Source organism: Phyllobates terribilis, unplaced genomic scaffold (assembly GCF_046119375.1).
Source record: "Phyllobates terribilis strain yellow unplaced genomic scaffold, ASM4611937v1 Scaffold_3__8_contigs__length_932513732, whole genome shotgun sequence".
Taxonomy (NCBI): domain Eukaryota; kingdom Metazoa; phylum Chordata; class Amphibia; order Anura; family Dendrobatidae; genus Phyllobates; species Phyllobates terribilis.
The window spans coordinates 512,332,861-512,346,950 of record NW_027362763.1 but is presented as its reverse complement, the minus strand read 5'-3'; the positions used below and the strand labels follow the sequence as shown (position 1 = coordinate 512,346,950).

At 39.6% G+C, this 14,090-nt stretch overlaps 1 protein-coding gene across 17 annotated transcripts in view; it reads left to right on the top strand.

Annotated features, from left to right (window-relative positions):
* Window positions 1–14,090, top strand: part of PTPRK (protein tyrosine phosphatase receptor type K) — a 381,227-nt gene that overhangs the window by 166,418 nt on the left and 200,719 nt on the right. For all 17 annotated transcript variants that reach the window (XM_073676054.1, XM_073676048.1, XM_073676055.1 and 14 more), the window contains exon 6: window positions 9,938–10,112. In XM_073676054.1, coding sequence (XP_073532155.1) covers window positions 9,938–10,112 — 175 coding nt within the window. The remainder of the gene's footprint in view (window positions 1–9,937; window positions 10,113–14,090) is intronic.

Here is a 14,090-nt window from a genome sequence, read left to right as displayed (position 1 = left end):
CATGTCTGGTTTCCTTTAAGTAACAACGGTTGAGGATGTGATGGGTGTCTGCTGTCTGTGTCCAGTTTGTGAAAATTATTCTGACTTTAGGACAGTATTGGTCCTGGAATTTGTCTGGGTATATATTATTAGAGCTGCAATATTTTTGTTTTAAACTTTCTAACTATTTGCTTAAACTTTGTAATAAGAACTAGTCATTACTGGTAATTTTCTTCCCCTTTTTATATTTATTTTGTTTAAAGAGAATCTGTCACCAGGTTTTTTGAAAACTAATTTCAGAGCAGTATAATGTAGACCATAACCCCGATTCCAGCAATGTGTCACTTAATGGGCTACTTGCTGTAGTTTTCATAAAATCAGCAGAGGATTATCACTAGACAACTAGTAAACCTGCTGCTATTTAGTCATTTACATTTATGAGCTCTGTATAACCAAACTCACACCACTGATTGACAGCTTTCTATGTACACTGTGCATAGGCAGAAAGCTGCCTACAGTGGTGTGGGCGGGGTTATACAGAGCTCCGCATTCAGAGAACTGCTAGATCTGCAGCAGATAAAACAATGATTTTATGAAAACTTCAGCAAGCAGCTCAGTTAGTGATACATCGCTGGAATCAGAATCTCTGTCCCTATACCATTCTGCTGTCAGATTACATAGCAAAAACTTGGTGATAATGTCCTTTTAATTAAATTGTTTTTTATTCTTTTAACTAGCAGTGTACAAATTCAATAACCACAAGCTATATCCCTTGCAATAGTTCTGCTTCATACGTTTGCCTATATCCTGACTACTATATCATTGGGGTTAAAACATGAAAACACTAAGTGAAGATGAAGTAAATTCGGGTTTTAATCTTGATTTTCTGTGTTGAAAAGTGGTTGTCATTACTCTCCCGTTCTACCATTTCATATTGTACCCGGTCTGTTGAACTTTCAGCACTGTGTGAATAATTTACGGCTTCTGTCCTTCTATCAGATTCTACACACTTCCATTTCTAAAAGTTGTTAAGAAGACTATACATATTACTGTTAGCCCTGCAGCATTTACATCAGTATGATGTCCTTTAAAATATTAACCAAAGTAATTAAAACTCTTTATTGAAAGTGATGCTTTGAATTACTGATATGCTTTAGGCTGAGGTACCCTAATTAAATGGCAGAAAAAGTTGTTGAAGGCATAATACCATCCTTGCTGTAGCTAGTGGTAGTTCAATGAATTAAAATAAATGATACCTTTCCTTTAGAGGTGCCATAAACTAACATGTAATGAATGCAAATGAAGGTAATCAACTAAATACCCTTCATGATTGGAAGGAGGTTGAGCTGGAACCACTTTTGAGTCGAAACCAGTGTTGGATCCAGGAAAGAGAATTACAGGTCTTTACTTCATTTCCTTTCGAAATAACTTCTGACTTTGATGTCAAATGTCGCATCAAATCTGCACCAAAATGTTCCAAAAACTGCAAATGTGATTCCAGTCTAAAAGATCTCTCCCACTAATAAAATGCATGCATTTGCATCTGTAGGTAAGATTAGTTTTCTTTGTCCCTTAGTCTTAAACAGTAATTACATTTTATCTATATCTTCTGGCCGTGTAAAGACCTGAAGAGATCTGGAAATAATTCAACAATGGAAAAAAAAATTGGTCAGTTAAATTTAGCATTAGGGACAATAAAAGAAAAATAAAAACTTGAAAAATGCACAACTTGTGAAAATTTGCCAGTAACACAATGCATGAGTTTATTCCCACCACATTCAAGGAGTAGGGAGGCGAGAGATGCAAAGACCAAGATTAGGCTGCATTCACACATCTGTGTGTCACAGTCAGAGTAAAGACCGTGATGCGTAGACTTTCCGTGGTCTCCTGACTTGAACTTGACAGCCTCATAGGCATATATGACGTTTTCTGGTTCGGGTCAGAAGACCACGGACGGTCTGTACTCGGATTGTGACACACAATTTTGTGAACGTAGACTTAAAAACTTTGATGGGAGTGCTTCTTTATCCTATTAATAAATAACAATCATCATATTGTATAGCACTGTGACTTACAATTGCTCATTTTGCCATTCTACCCAGCTAATTCTTCTCTTCTCTGCTCTTTGTAGAAACAGGAAGTCACATTTCCCTGTATGAGTCATCCCCCTCTTCAACTCCTGACCCAGCTGATCCCTCCATCCCCCCTGCCAGGGACTTTTGCAGTGATTACTCATGCAGGGAAAATTGATCTCCTGTTACTACATAGAGCTGAGAAGGATTCAGCTAGTCTGTTTTTAATCTTGTGATGGCATAGCTATACAACACTTGTAGATGATCAAGGTCACCAGAAAAGAAACATGGGTATGGGTGTAGTTATCAAATCAATAAAACATAATTTTTTATTGTATCAAGAATATAAAAACTGCCACATGGCCGGATTAAAACCTGTATAAAATAGGAAATATCACAGGGAAGCGTATACACTGTGGGTATCATTTATTGGTATAGATAGTGCAATAGAATACTAGCAGAAAGGCTCAACCATAAATCTTAGAAAAAAATTTGTGTGCAATTTTAATACTAAGCAATCACCCCCTCCGTGAAATGGTAGGTTGTAAGTGGTTGTCTCATCAGAATTTTGCACCTGTGTTGCCGCCATCTTTACTATATGGCATTGCTGCATCCTGAGTGCATTAGTTCTGAGATCTGCCAGGTAAGCTCTTGCCTTTTTTGCTGTTTTTTTTCCTTGAATCTTGGGGGAATTTTTTTTTTCTTTTTGTGGCTTTGCTTTGAGTTTAAGTACACAGTGCTATATAATATGATGACTGCAGTACATTAAAGGGAATCTGTCACCCCCTGGGAGATATCAGACCTCTAATATTGGCATACAGGGTATAGCAAAGTAACTCTATACATACCTGTATGGCCCATGGTAGAGGTCTGATTGCAGAGAAAAATAGTTTTATCTTTTTGGTTTTTAGCGGGCTTGTCCTGGGGACACCAAGCAATGCCCACCTATCTGATTATTATTCCCCTAAATCGCCGCCTATCAGCCTAGTTACCATTTTCCCTCCCCCGCACATCACAGGGCGCTGTGACGTGCGCTTTCCTTCCTCACCTCCCGGCGCATGTGCAAAGCGCGGCTCCTATAGACCGTGCCTTGTTTCCTCCCAGCCGGGTTTGTATGAGCACAGCGCCGCAGAAAACCTTCTTGATATGCGCCGGGAGTCACTGGAGTGGAAGTTACAGCGACTCCCCTGGCGCCTGCGCAATAGAGCTCTGCTGCACTGTGCTCATACAAACCCGGCCGGGAGGAAACAAAGCGCGGTCTATAAGAGCCGCGCTTTGCACATGCATCGGGAGGTGAGGAAGGAAAGCGCACGTCACAGCGACCTGTGATGTGCGGGGGAGGGAGGGAAAATGGTAACTAGGCTGATGGGCTGCGATTTAGGGGAATAATAATCAGATAGGTGGGCATTGCTTGGCGTCCCCAGGGCGCCAAGCCCGTTGAAAACCAAAAAGATAAAACTACTTTTCTCTGCATTCAGACCTCTACTATGGGCCATACAGGTAAGTATAGAGTTACTTTTCTATACCCTGTATGCCCATAGTAGCAGTCTGATAACTCCCAGGGGGGTGACAGATTCCCTTTAATAGGAGGCAAATTTTGATGGGAATGTGTCTTTAAGGTCATGATTTTAGAAATGCTTGGTTTAGTTAAATCTTTCATGTTTCATACCCCTGTGATGTACTTTTTGTTGAGTTCCACCAAATAGGCTTTTTCTCCACTTTAAGTCAGTGGAGAATACTGGTGACAATGACAGAATACTGGTGTTGTCAGGAGACAAAAGTTTAAAGGGGTTGTCAAACATTAGAAACAAACGTGGCTGTTGTCTTCCCTAACAGCGCCACCCCATGGAGCTCATCCACAAAACTTCAATTCAGCCAAACGCTGTTCATGGAAATTTTCAGCAGAAAATGTAATGACTACGTTGGATTATTTCCTTATACCTATTATCAACTGTTTCAGACTACAGAGAGGATGATTATGTTGTTCTATAAGGTGCTATTAATGACCAGATATAATTATACCACATCTACTTTTCTGAGGCTTTAGAGTCTCTTACATGTGGCTCAATATGTTGTGTTCTTCTTGTTAGCCCTTTTTATATTGGTTTACAGTTGTAAAATAGCTTTCCCAGCCCTATATACCTTATCTCCCGGTAGCAGATGTGCCCTGACTTCTGACAGTCTGATTAATGCTGTGATTCTCTCTTGATTAGACTGGAGTTGGCTCGGTGGATGACCTCTGTTCAGTTCTTGAAATTATTACAGGCAGGGATCGTGATCCAATAATTCTGCTCAGAAATCAACATTGTCTTGTGTGCAGAGATTGTGAGATAGAAATATGTTTCTATTTGCTTTTTTTTTGCTTCAGAATATAGTTGCTGACATCCAATACCCATAACGCCTTACTGTATCATACACAATCTTGAATGGCCTGAGGTTATATTTTTTACTTACAAAAGTCTTTAGTATGCCATCATAACTTGATACCACACTTCTATCTTTAGTGTCATCTGTGGTAATTGTCATTACCTAGAAGTGCAGCTCCTCACCATGGGCATTCCACTGGTATAACACCATAGAATTGACACTGATACTGGGGGCGATTAGAGCCGATCATTGCATGTGCTGATGGGCGGTCTTGAAGAGCCACTCTGCTGTAAAGTGCTTCGTATACAGTACTGCTTTACTCATGCTACAGGTTTTAGCTTTTGGGAATTTGGACCCTATTACTAGTTTTCCATAGTTTGGATCTCTAGTTAAAATGGTTGTCCTGTAACAAATTGATATTGTAACTTGAAGAACCATTGTATTTTTAACGCCTTAATGACAACTGATATGCCTTTTATCGGCGGTCATTACTGGGCTGTAATACTGAGCTCCCATTTTTATGGTGCTGAGGATTAAGTGGGTAGCGCCTGCCAACTGGTGATGTCAGCTGTGTAAATGAACTGACACCCTACTGTATTGGCTAAGATTGTTTTTTGCACAGATTTCTGCCATTTTTCACCGTAGATGTCACTGTCAATCAAGATAACGACATGTAGATAATTGAAAGAGAGAGCGAGAGCTCCCTCTTCAACCAAATTGAGACCCTGTGGTCATGGCTTTTGAAAGATGCCATGGCATAAGGTGAACTAATGTCCTTGGTGTACGGTGGCCTTCTAGACCCTGCCTTGAGCAGGGTCTAATAGTCTGTGTCAATGTGAAATTGACAGGACTCATGCATTGCAGTACATGAGTACAGAAGTGCGTGAGATCAGCGATCAAAATAAAAAAATATTCGTGTCCCATGGTTGAATGAAGTTAAGATACAAAAAAAAAGTTTAAAGTTTGTAAAAAATAAATAAATTAATTAAAAAAATACACATGCGCACAATAATTTGATGCTAAAATTGCAACTTTTTTTTGTGAAAGCAAAAAAACATGCACTTAATTGTGATCATCATTTCATGAACTACGTTAAATATAAAACTGTCATTTGTCCCTTCCAGTCAACACTGTAAACAAACGAAAAAAACCTCGAGAAAATAGATTTTTCATTTTACTAACACTCAAAAACGGAATTAAAAGCGATCAAAAAGTCATGTGAAAAATAAATATAACTGAAAGTCATTATGTCCTGTAAAACTAAAAAGGAATAAAAAAATATTATGTACCCTAAAATGGTATCAATGTAAACTTAAACTGATCCGGCAAAAAACCAGACCAAGCGCAAGTGACAGTCAAAGATCAGAAAAGTTATAGCACTGAAGAAAAAAGCAGGTTTTGATAGAAAAAAAATTGTTTTTAGTGTGTAAAAGTAGCAACACACACAAAAATAATAAATTAAAACTAGTATATAGTATCTGGTGAGCTGACCCGAAGGAAAAAAAAAGCTGCCTTACCACTTATATCGCATGCTAAACAAGAGAAAACAAAAAAAAAAATGAAATCGTGTCTTGAACTGCTTTTTTTAAATTCATTCTGACACTCAAAAATTAATATAATGCTTTGCTCCCATTCATCCTTTTGTTATATGATGAGCACTTATGTCATGGCTTCTCTTAATCCCCTAAAACCAGATGGAGACACTTTAGACTCAGTCTGCCCTCTGTTCCAGCAGTGTCCCTCTTTTTAGGAATATTTTTAGGCTATAAAAGTGTGGTCGACCACAATTGTGTGCTTGCCTAAAAAGACAGAATATTGCCATAAGAGTCTCGATGGAGCCCAAAGTGACTCAATCTGCCTCATTACATTAAATGGTTTGGTCGGGAATCTTATTTTTGGGAGGATTTAGATGGAAGCCACGAGATAAGTGCTCAGCATAGAGCACAGGATAAATGTTAATGGTCTTAAAAATGATCAAAAATTATGTCCCTCCAAATGCTACCCATAAAACCTTCAGCTCATCCCATGAGAAACAAGCTCCCATTCAGCTCCATCATTTGTCATTGGATTAATAGGGGGTTTCCATGTTACTGCTAGCACAAAAGCTCCGTAAAAGCAACATTTCTCTCCACCCCCCCCCAAATACAATCCAGTGAAATCTGTGCTCCAAAATCCAAATGCTCCTATCCCTGCTGAGCCCTACAGTGCGCCTAAACCTCAGTCATGGTCCCCATATTTACCGTTACTGAAGTGTTGAGAATCCACTAAATTTAAAGCCAGAAAAGCAAAAAAAATCCAGCGTATTTGACTTCTAAAATCCAATGTTTTATTAGAAAAATATTAAAAGAAATTCCAAGAGACATGTAATATGTGACACACTAGGAGATTGTTTCTGGGCAATCTCCTAGTGTGTCACATATTACATGTCTCTTGGAATTTGTTTTAATATTTTTCTAATAAAACATCGGATTTTAGAAGTCAAATACACTGGATTTTTTTCGCTTTTCTGGATTTCTTACTGCAGCACTGGATCCGTGCGTTCTTGACATCTGATGGGTGAGCTGATTTTCTTTTTCTACTAAATTTAGAGGGTGTGAGGGTGTGCTTGTCTCCAGAAGCATAAGCCATGCACAATGTATTGGGCACTAAGCTGGTATATTTGCAATTTTTACTCCGCAGCATACACTATGTACTTGTTTTCTGGAAAACGCCTGTGATCCCAAATAGTCACTGCACTTGTAGATTAATTTGAGAGGTCTAGGTTCCAAAATGGAAATGGTACTCCATCCTTCTAAGCAGTAGGTTTTGATGACATATGGGGTATTGCCACATTTGGGAGAAAATGCATAAAAAGTTCTGGGGTCTATATTCTCTTTCCTTTTATTACCTCTTGTAAGAATGAATATTTTGAGGCCAAAGTAAAATTTTAACAGGAAAAAAAGTAATTTATTTTCATGGCCCAATCTTACAAAATTCTATGAAGCACCTGTAGGTTAAAATGTCTACTACACACCCCTAGATAAGTTCCTTGAGGTATAAAGTTTCTCAAGTGTGCTCTCTTGTTGGGAGGTTGTGTCTTTTTGGCACCTATAAATTCATCTGTGCGTCTATCTATTCCACCCATATTTGCACTCCAAAAATCAAACAATGCTCTTTCCTTTCCGAGCCTAGCCTTATACTCAAATATTAGTTTTCATCCACATATGACCTTTCGCCAAATTTCGGAGTGGTTGCATATCACACTGAGATGCATTTTTCTCATATTATCACAAAATTTTTTATATATTAATGGGCAAAAAAACCTAATTGTTTTCGCATTCCAATGTTATAAGGTTCTGGGAAGTATCTCTGGGATCAAAATGTTCCCCACACCACTAGACGAATTCCCTGAAGGGGGTCTAGTTTCCCAAATGAGGTCACTTCTAGGGTGGGAGGATTTATGTTGTTTGGGCACTTTAGTCACTCTACTAATGCCATGTTGCACTTGCAATCTATTCCAGCCAAATTTGCGCTCCGAAAAACAAGTAGTGATACGCCGCTTTCCAGCGCTTTTTTGTGCCCAAACAGCAGTTTTTAACGAGATGGGAAATTGGCATGATCTGGAAAACTTAAGTAATAAATTGTGGGGTCCATTTCCTCGTATTACCTTTTGAAAATGACAAATTTGGGGTTAAATCAATACTGTAGTGCACACTTGACAAACTCTGGCCCATGGGACAAATCTGGACTGCAGGGTGGTTTTATTTTGACCTTGAGGCTGGGTGCCCACGTTGCTTATTACAAGCATATATGCTGCGGAATTTCCGCAGCGTAAACGCTTGTAAAACGCATGTATATCCGCACCCCATGGTCCCCAATGGCATTCCGCAATGTCAATGCCCATGCTGCGGATTTTTCCGCAGCGTATATGCTGCGGTCAAAAATCCGCAGCATGTTCATTAATTTTGCGGAAGCGCAGCGGAATCAATGTGCGGATGATACCCAGGTCTGGATGAGAGGAGACTCTCATCCAGACCTGTGTACCAAAGAACCTGTAAAAAAAAAAGAAAAAATAAAGTTTATACTTCTGATGTCTTCCCGGTGTTTTCCCTCCGTCGCGCTGTTGTCTGAAGGACCTGCCACGTCATTGAGTCATGTGACCCATCACATGACTCAATGACTTCACCGCAGGTCCTGCACACAACAGCGTGAGCCGCTCAAGACTCCGGACGGGGCAGAGAATGCATCGGTAGGGGAGTATAAACTTTATTTTTTTATTTTTTACCATTCTGATTCTTTTTTTTTTTTTTTTTTAACTATTACTTGGTCACACTATATAAATCCATGCCGCTTGCATGGATTTATATAGTGTGAACAAGTTGTCAAGCACTTTTCCAAGTGGTGCTTAAATCACTTGGAGAAGTGCTTGATAACCCGCATGCGGAAATGCATGCAAAGACGCTGCAAAGACGCCTCACAAACGCTTCTACCTGGTGGGAAAACCGCATGTAAAATCCGCATGCGATTTTCCCGCCAGGGAGAAGCGTAAAAAATATGCTTCAGTTCCGCAACGTGGGCACATAGCCTGACACCAGAACCACCACCCCAATGTGGGGCTATTATTCTGTATGGAGGACTATGTAGGTCCCATTATTCTGTATTGAGGACTATGGGGGGCACATTATACTGTATGGAGAACTATGTGGGGCCCATTATTCTGTATGGAGGACTATGTGGGGCCCATTATTCTGTATGGAGGACTTTGTGGGGCCCATTATTCTGTATGGAGGACTATGTGGGGCCCATTATTCTGTATGGAGGACTATGTGGGGCCCATTATTCTGTATGGAGGACTTTGTGGGGCCCATTATACTGTATACTGGTTGGCCCGTGACTTTGTTTTTTCATTTTGGTCCTCTGTGTATTTGAGTTGACATCCTTGCTGTAGTGTAAAAATATAAATTCCACTTTGCATTAATTCCTGTGAAGGTGGTTAATGTATTTTTTATGGCAATTTTGAATAATTTTGAGGGGTGTTCTTTTTAAAATATTTGAGAGGTTTCCAATATTATAGTCCATTCAAAGTCCCTTCAAAACTGAAAAGGTTCATAAAAAAAAAGTTCTTGGAAATTAAAAATTAAAACTTGCTACAAAATTTTAACCCTTTTTACATCCTAACAGAATAAAAGGAAGTTTGAAAAAATGATGCTGACATAAAGTGGTCATATGAAAAATGTTGTTCCCTGGTTTTTGAAAATGTTGTAAATTTGGCAAATTTTAGATGTTTTGCATTTTTTTTTTAAATATCGACCTAAGTTTGCCATCAACATAAAGTATAATTTGTCACTAAAAAATAATCTCAATCATTGTGATATGTTGATCCCTTCCAGAGTTATTACCACATTGAGTGACACATTTCAGATTTAGAAAAATAGAGCTTGGTCATTAAGGTGAAAATTAGCTGGGTCATTATGGGGTTAAATTGCTGATCAGCTTCATATTGTGATGTAGGTTTTGTTTTTTCTTTCTTTTTTTTTCAGAAAAGGAGTGGTGAAGACATCCCTGTAGCGCAAACGAAAAACATCAATCATAGAAGGTTTGCTGCCTCTTTCAAGTTGAAGGAAGTGGCAAAAGCAGATGAAGATCTGTACAGATGTGTAACACAATCGGAACGAGGGTCTGGAGTCTCAAACTTTGCTCAGCTCATCGTCCGAGGTAAAAAAAAAAAATCAAAATCAGAAACTCAAATGAATGCTTTCAGTGTGTTCTGCTTCATGTAATGTACCAGCTAGCGAGATTTATCAATTGTCATAAAATGCAATACTATACCCGATCAAACAAATTGCTCTAGTTTTATCAATGCCACTCATGGCATAATAAAGTAGGTGGACAGAGCAAGACATGGTTGGCACTTTTTCCTTTGTTTAAAGAAGCACTCCCATTAACTTGTTTTTTGCCTAAACCTTCGTATTTGTGTATGTAGTGCAGTGTGAGTGTATTAATATACTCACCCACCGCTGTCTTTACTGAGCTCCAGAGCCATTCTGCTTCTCTTCTCGGTGACTTCACTGCTCTTCAAACTCTCCAACGCTCACTCTATACGTGAGCCAGAAGTCTTTTTCACAATGTAAGCCTATGGAGCCTTGTTCTGACACTTCATACACTTATATTGTAAAAGCCACTTCTAGGTCATGCTGAGTGCAGTGTGACCCAGAGAGCCTGTAGATCGGTGACATCACTGAGAAGAGAAGCAGAACGTCTCTGGATCCCGGAGAAGGCGGCGATAGGTGAGTATTAGTGATGAACGAGTATGTTTTGTTAACCCTTTCGCCGAGTATGCTCGGGCAAGCACAGAGTAGTTACAGCTGCTCGGTGATATGTTTGAATCGCTCCCGTGTGAATGATTTGCAACTGTTTGACAGCTTTAATACATGTGAGGAATGTGTAAGAAATAGACATTCCTCACATGTATTAAAGCTGTCAAACAGTCGCAAATCATGCACACGGGAGTGATTCAAACATATCACCGAGCAACTGTAAATACTCGGTGCTCGCCCGAGCGTATTCGGCGAAAGGGTTAACAAATATACTCGCTCATCACTAGTGAGTATATTAATATACTCACACTACGTACACATGTTTAGTCAAAAAAAAAAAGTTCTTGAAATGGTTTCTTTGATTATGGCTGGCCTACTTTAGATATGCATATTATGGCCTCTATGCCATTTAATAAATTTGGTGAATTTTGTTGTTCCTCCTAGCCATGCTTCTCATGAATTAAAAATAAGAGATCTGGTGCACTACATTAGCTTCACTTTTTAATGGTACAGTTCTGTTTTATTTTGCCTTAAATAGTTTGATTTAGCTCAATAAGCTGCCAAATGTAAGCGCTATAGGTCTGTACGCCTGACAGTATAAAAAAGGAGCGCTGATTGATGTGCTGGCCTGTATGCACATATACACAGCAGCTGAAGGGAAGTCAGATGAAGGGATTATTCTCATGAACGCTCTGGCCTCACTGTCTTATGTCGTCTTTTAGCGCTCTGAGTAACCAAACGGCCCTACTTTTGTGCTATTTTGGCTACTCGACGGGTTTGGACTTTGTAGCTATAAGTTACATATTTCAGTATATTAAACTGACAGCCAATCTGTAAATGTTTACCAACTAGTTACGCCGATCAGGATATTTGAATGGGCCCTTAAGGGTATGTGCACACGTTAAGTATTTGCAGCTGACATTTCTGAACCATTTCAGCAACTCTTGGCAGAAATAACACTACATAAAATAGACAAGCTTTTGCTGCGGTTTTGTTGCGATTTGCAGCGGCTTTTTTTATTACGACTTTTTTTTGCAGTTTTTGCTTTTAGTTTGTTCTTGCTACTCCCCTAAGTGTGCCATTTTTAAAATCCGCCATACTGTTCCAGAGATGCAGGCCTTCTTTATTTACGGTAGCTCAAATTTTTGTGGTCTTTACCAAGGGGCTCATGGGATTCTCTGGATGTCTGAGTCTTTAGATTTCACTACATCATTATCCTGTGAGCATCGCTTCGTTAGTAAAGACCTTAAAAATCTTTACTAAATGAAAAGGCCCATATCACGAACTGTATGGTGGATTTAAAAAATACTAAGAAAACCCCCAAAAACAGAATATTCAGGGAAGCAGTGGGAATAAAATATTAACAAAGACTAGACACTTTTGTCCTTATGACAGGTCCTCTTTAACGGGGTACTCCGGAAAGATAAAACATTTTTTTCCTGTACCTGCCCTCATAAACTATAAATATTTGATGCCCAGTGCAGTTCTATTATCTTTGGAATACGTGTAATTCAGTGTGACAGCAGCTGCTCCTCATTGCTCCCTCCTCCTGTCTGGGACAATATTCCACAGAGCAGTGTGCAGCTCCCCACTGTAACAGCCAGTCTCAGAAGAGGGGGCATCCCTTTTGCACCCCTCTTCTATGCAGAGATATTGCTATTCTCATGGAGGGGTGAGCAGTGAAGAGCCGCTCCTGTCACACCAGCCCCCCGATAAGGTCTCCCTGTCTGCAGTCTATGGTGATGGGGTGTGGTGGGGTTGGGGCCTGATCCCTGCTAGTAGCCCTTCACTGAAGGACACATCAGGGAGCTGGCTGCTACTAAAAGCCACACCCCTCACCTCAGACAAGCAGACATTATCAGAGGGGGTGGGGGTGTTGCTGGTGTGACAGCAGCTGCTCCTCAATGTTCACCCCTCAGTCTTGGACATTACAGCAGTGTTCAGCTCCATGCTGTTACTATCAGCCAGTCTCCTGATAATAGCTGTTTCTCTGCATAAAACAGGATGTTGTTACGCCCCCTTTTCTCAGACTGCTGCTCACATGGGCAGCTGAACACTGGTGTGTGACTTAATGTCCCAGGCAGGAGGGGAGAGCAGTGAGGAGCAGCTCCTGTCGCACTGAATTACATGTGCTATAAAGAAAATAAAAAAGCTCAGGGCATCTCCTCTTTATAGCTTGAGGGCAAGGACAGTACACATTTTTTTGTACCTTCCTAGAGTACCCCTTTAATGTAAAGCTGTAAATGAAGGGTTTGTCCCATAAACCTCATTTATCTCCTATCTAGGAGAGACTTTAAATCACCCAAGTTATTAATCGGTCCTATTTTTATAATACTACACATTGCATTATGTCTTTTGGGCAGATGGTGAAGCTCCATACAAGCCTTTTGGATTCTGGTTTATTTGATAAATCATGTTAACTGCAGTTCACAAAAATCCCCAGGAGGAGTTCTGGGTCTTTGGTGTTAAACCAATACTAAAGATTAACTGTGGTGACGACTCTTGTATCTCAGTGGCACGTTAAATCTGACATCCTGCTGTGTCTGGATAAAAGATGGTAATTTTAAGAGAAAGTTTGGGGCCACTGATATGAATTGCCTTTAATGTGAGTTGGCAGCGTATTGCCCGTTGTCAACGATGACCCAGGGGCAAGAGTTTATTAGTGCATTTCCTTCTAAAGCCAAAGTGACAGGGCATGCCCAGGGCTTTTTTTTTCTCTTGCTGTTCGTAACAAATGAGCATTTCACCCGTGGATGTTGCTACTGTGTAATATTGATCTGGGTATTAATACGGCCAGAGGATGTGGGGAAAAAAAGCCGTTTACTTTGTCATGACTTTAGCATTGCATTCAATTCATTTTATGTAGAGCAAAGACTTTTTCCTCTTCACTTTTAGGTTGGTAATGTGAAGTGCTGTAACCGTCTATTACTGCTCTTGGAGTTGGCGTATGTACACTTTTTAGCAGACCATATATATATATATATATATATATATATATATATATATATATATATATATATATATATATATATATATATATATATATATATATATATATATATATATATATATATATATATTTATATTATTTATTTATTTTTTTGTTAAACCCTCTGACTCTTCCGAACAGCTATCAGTGGGAGTGGGGAAAAGTAAGATCATGAATATTATATTGACAAACCTGAATCTTTTGTTGCCAGAGGATACTCACTACTGTCCGTGGTTGTCTGCCCGTGACTTATTCTCTTCTCCCCATTTTTAGTATGTACATGCTCGGCTGACCATGCATATGTATAGGGGGCGGTCAGGTGAGCTAGGGGTCAGCAGCATCTATCTGGTGTGTATAGTTCTGTAAATACTTTTCTTATATTCCTTG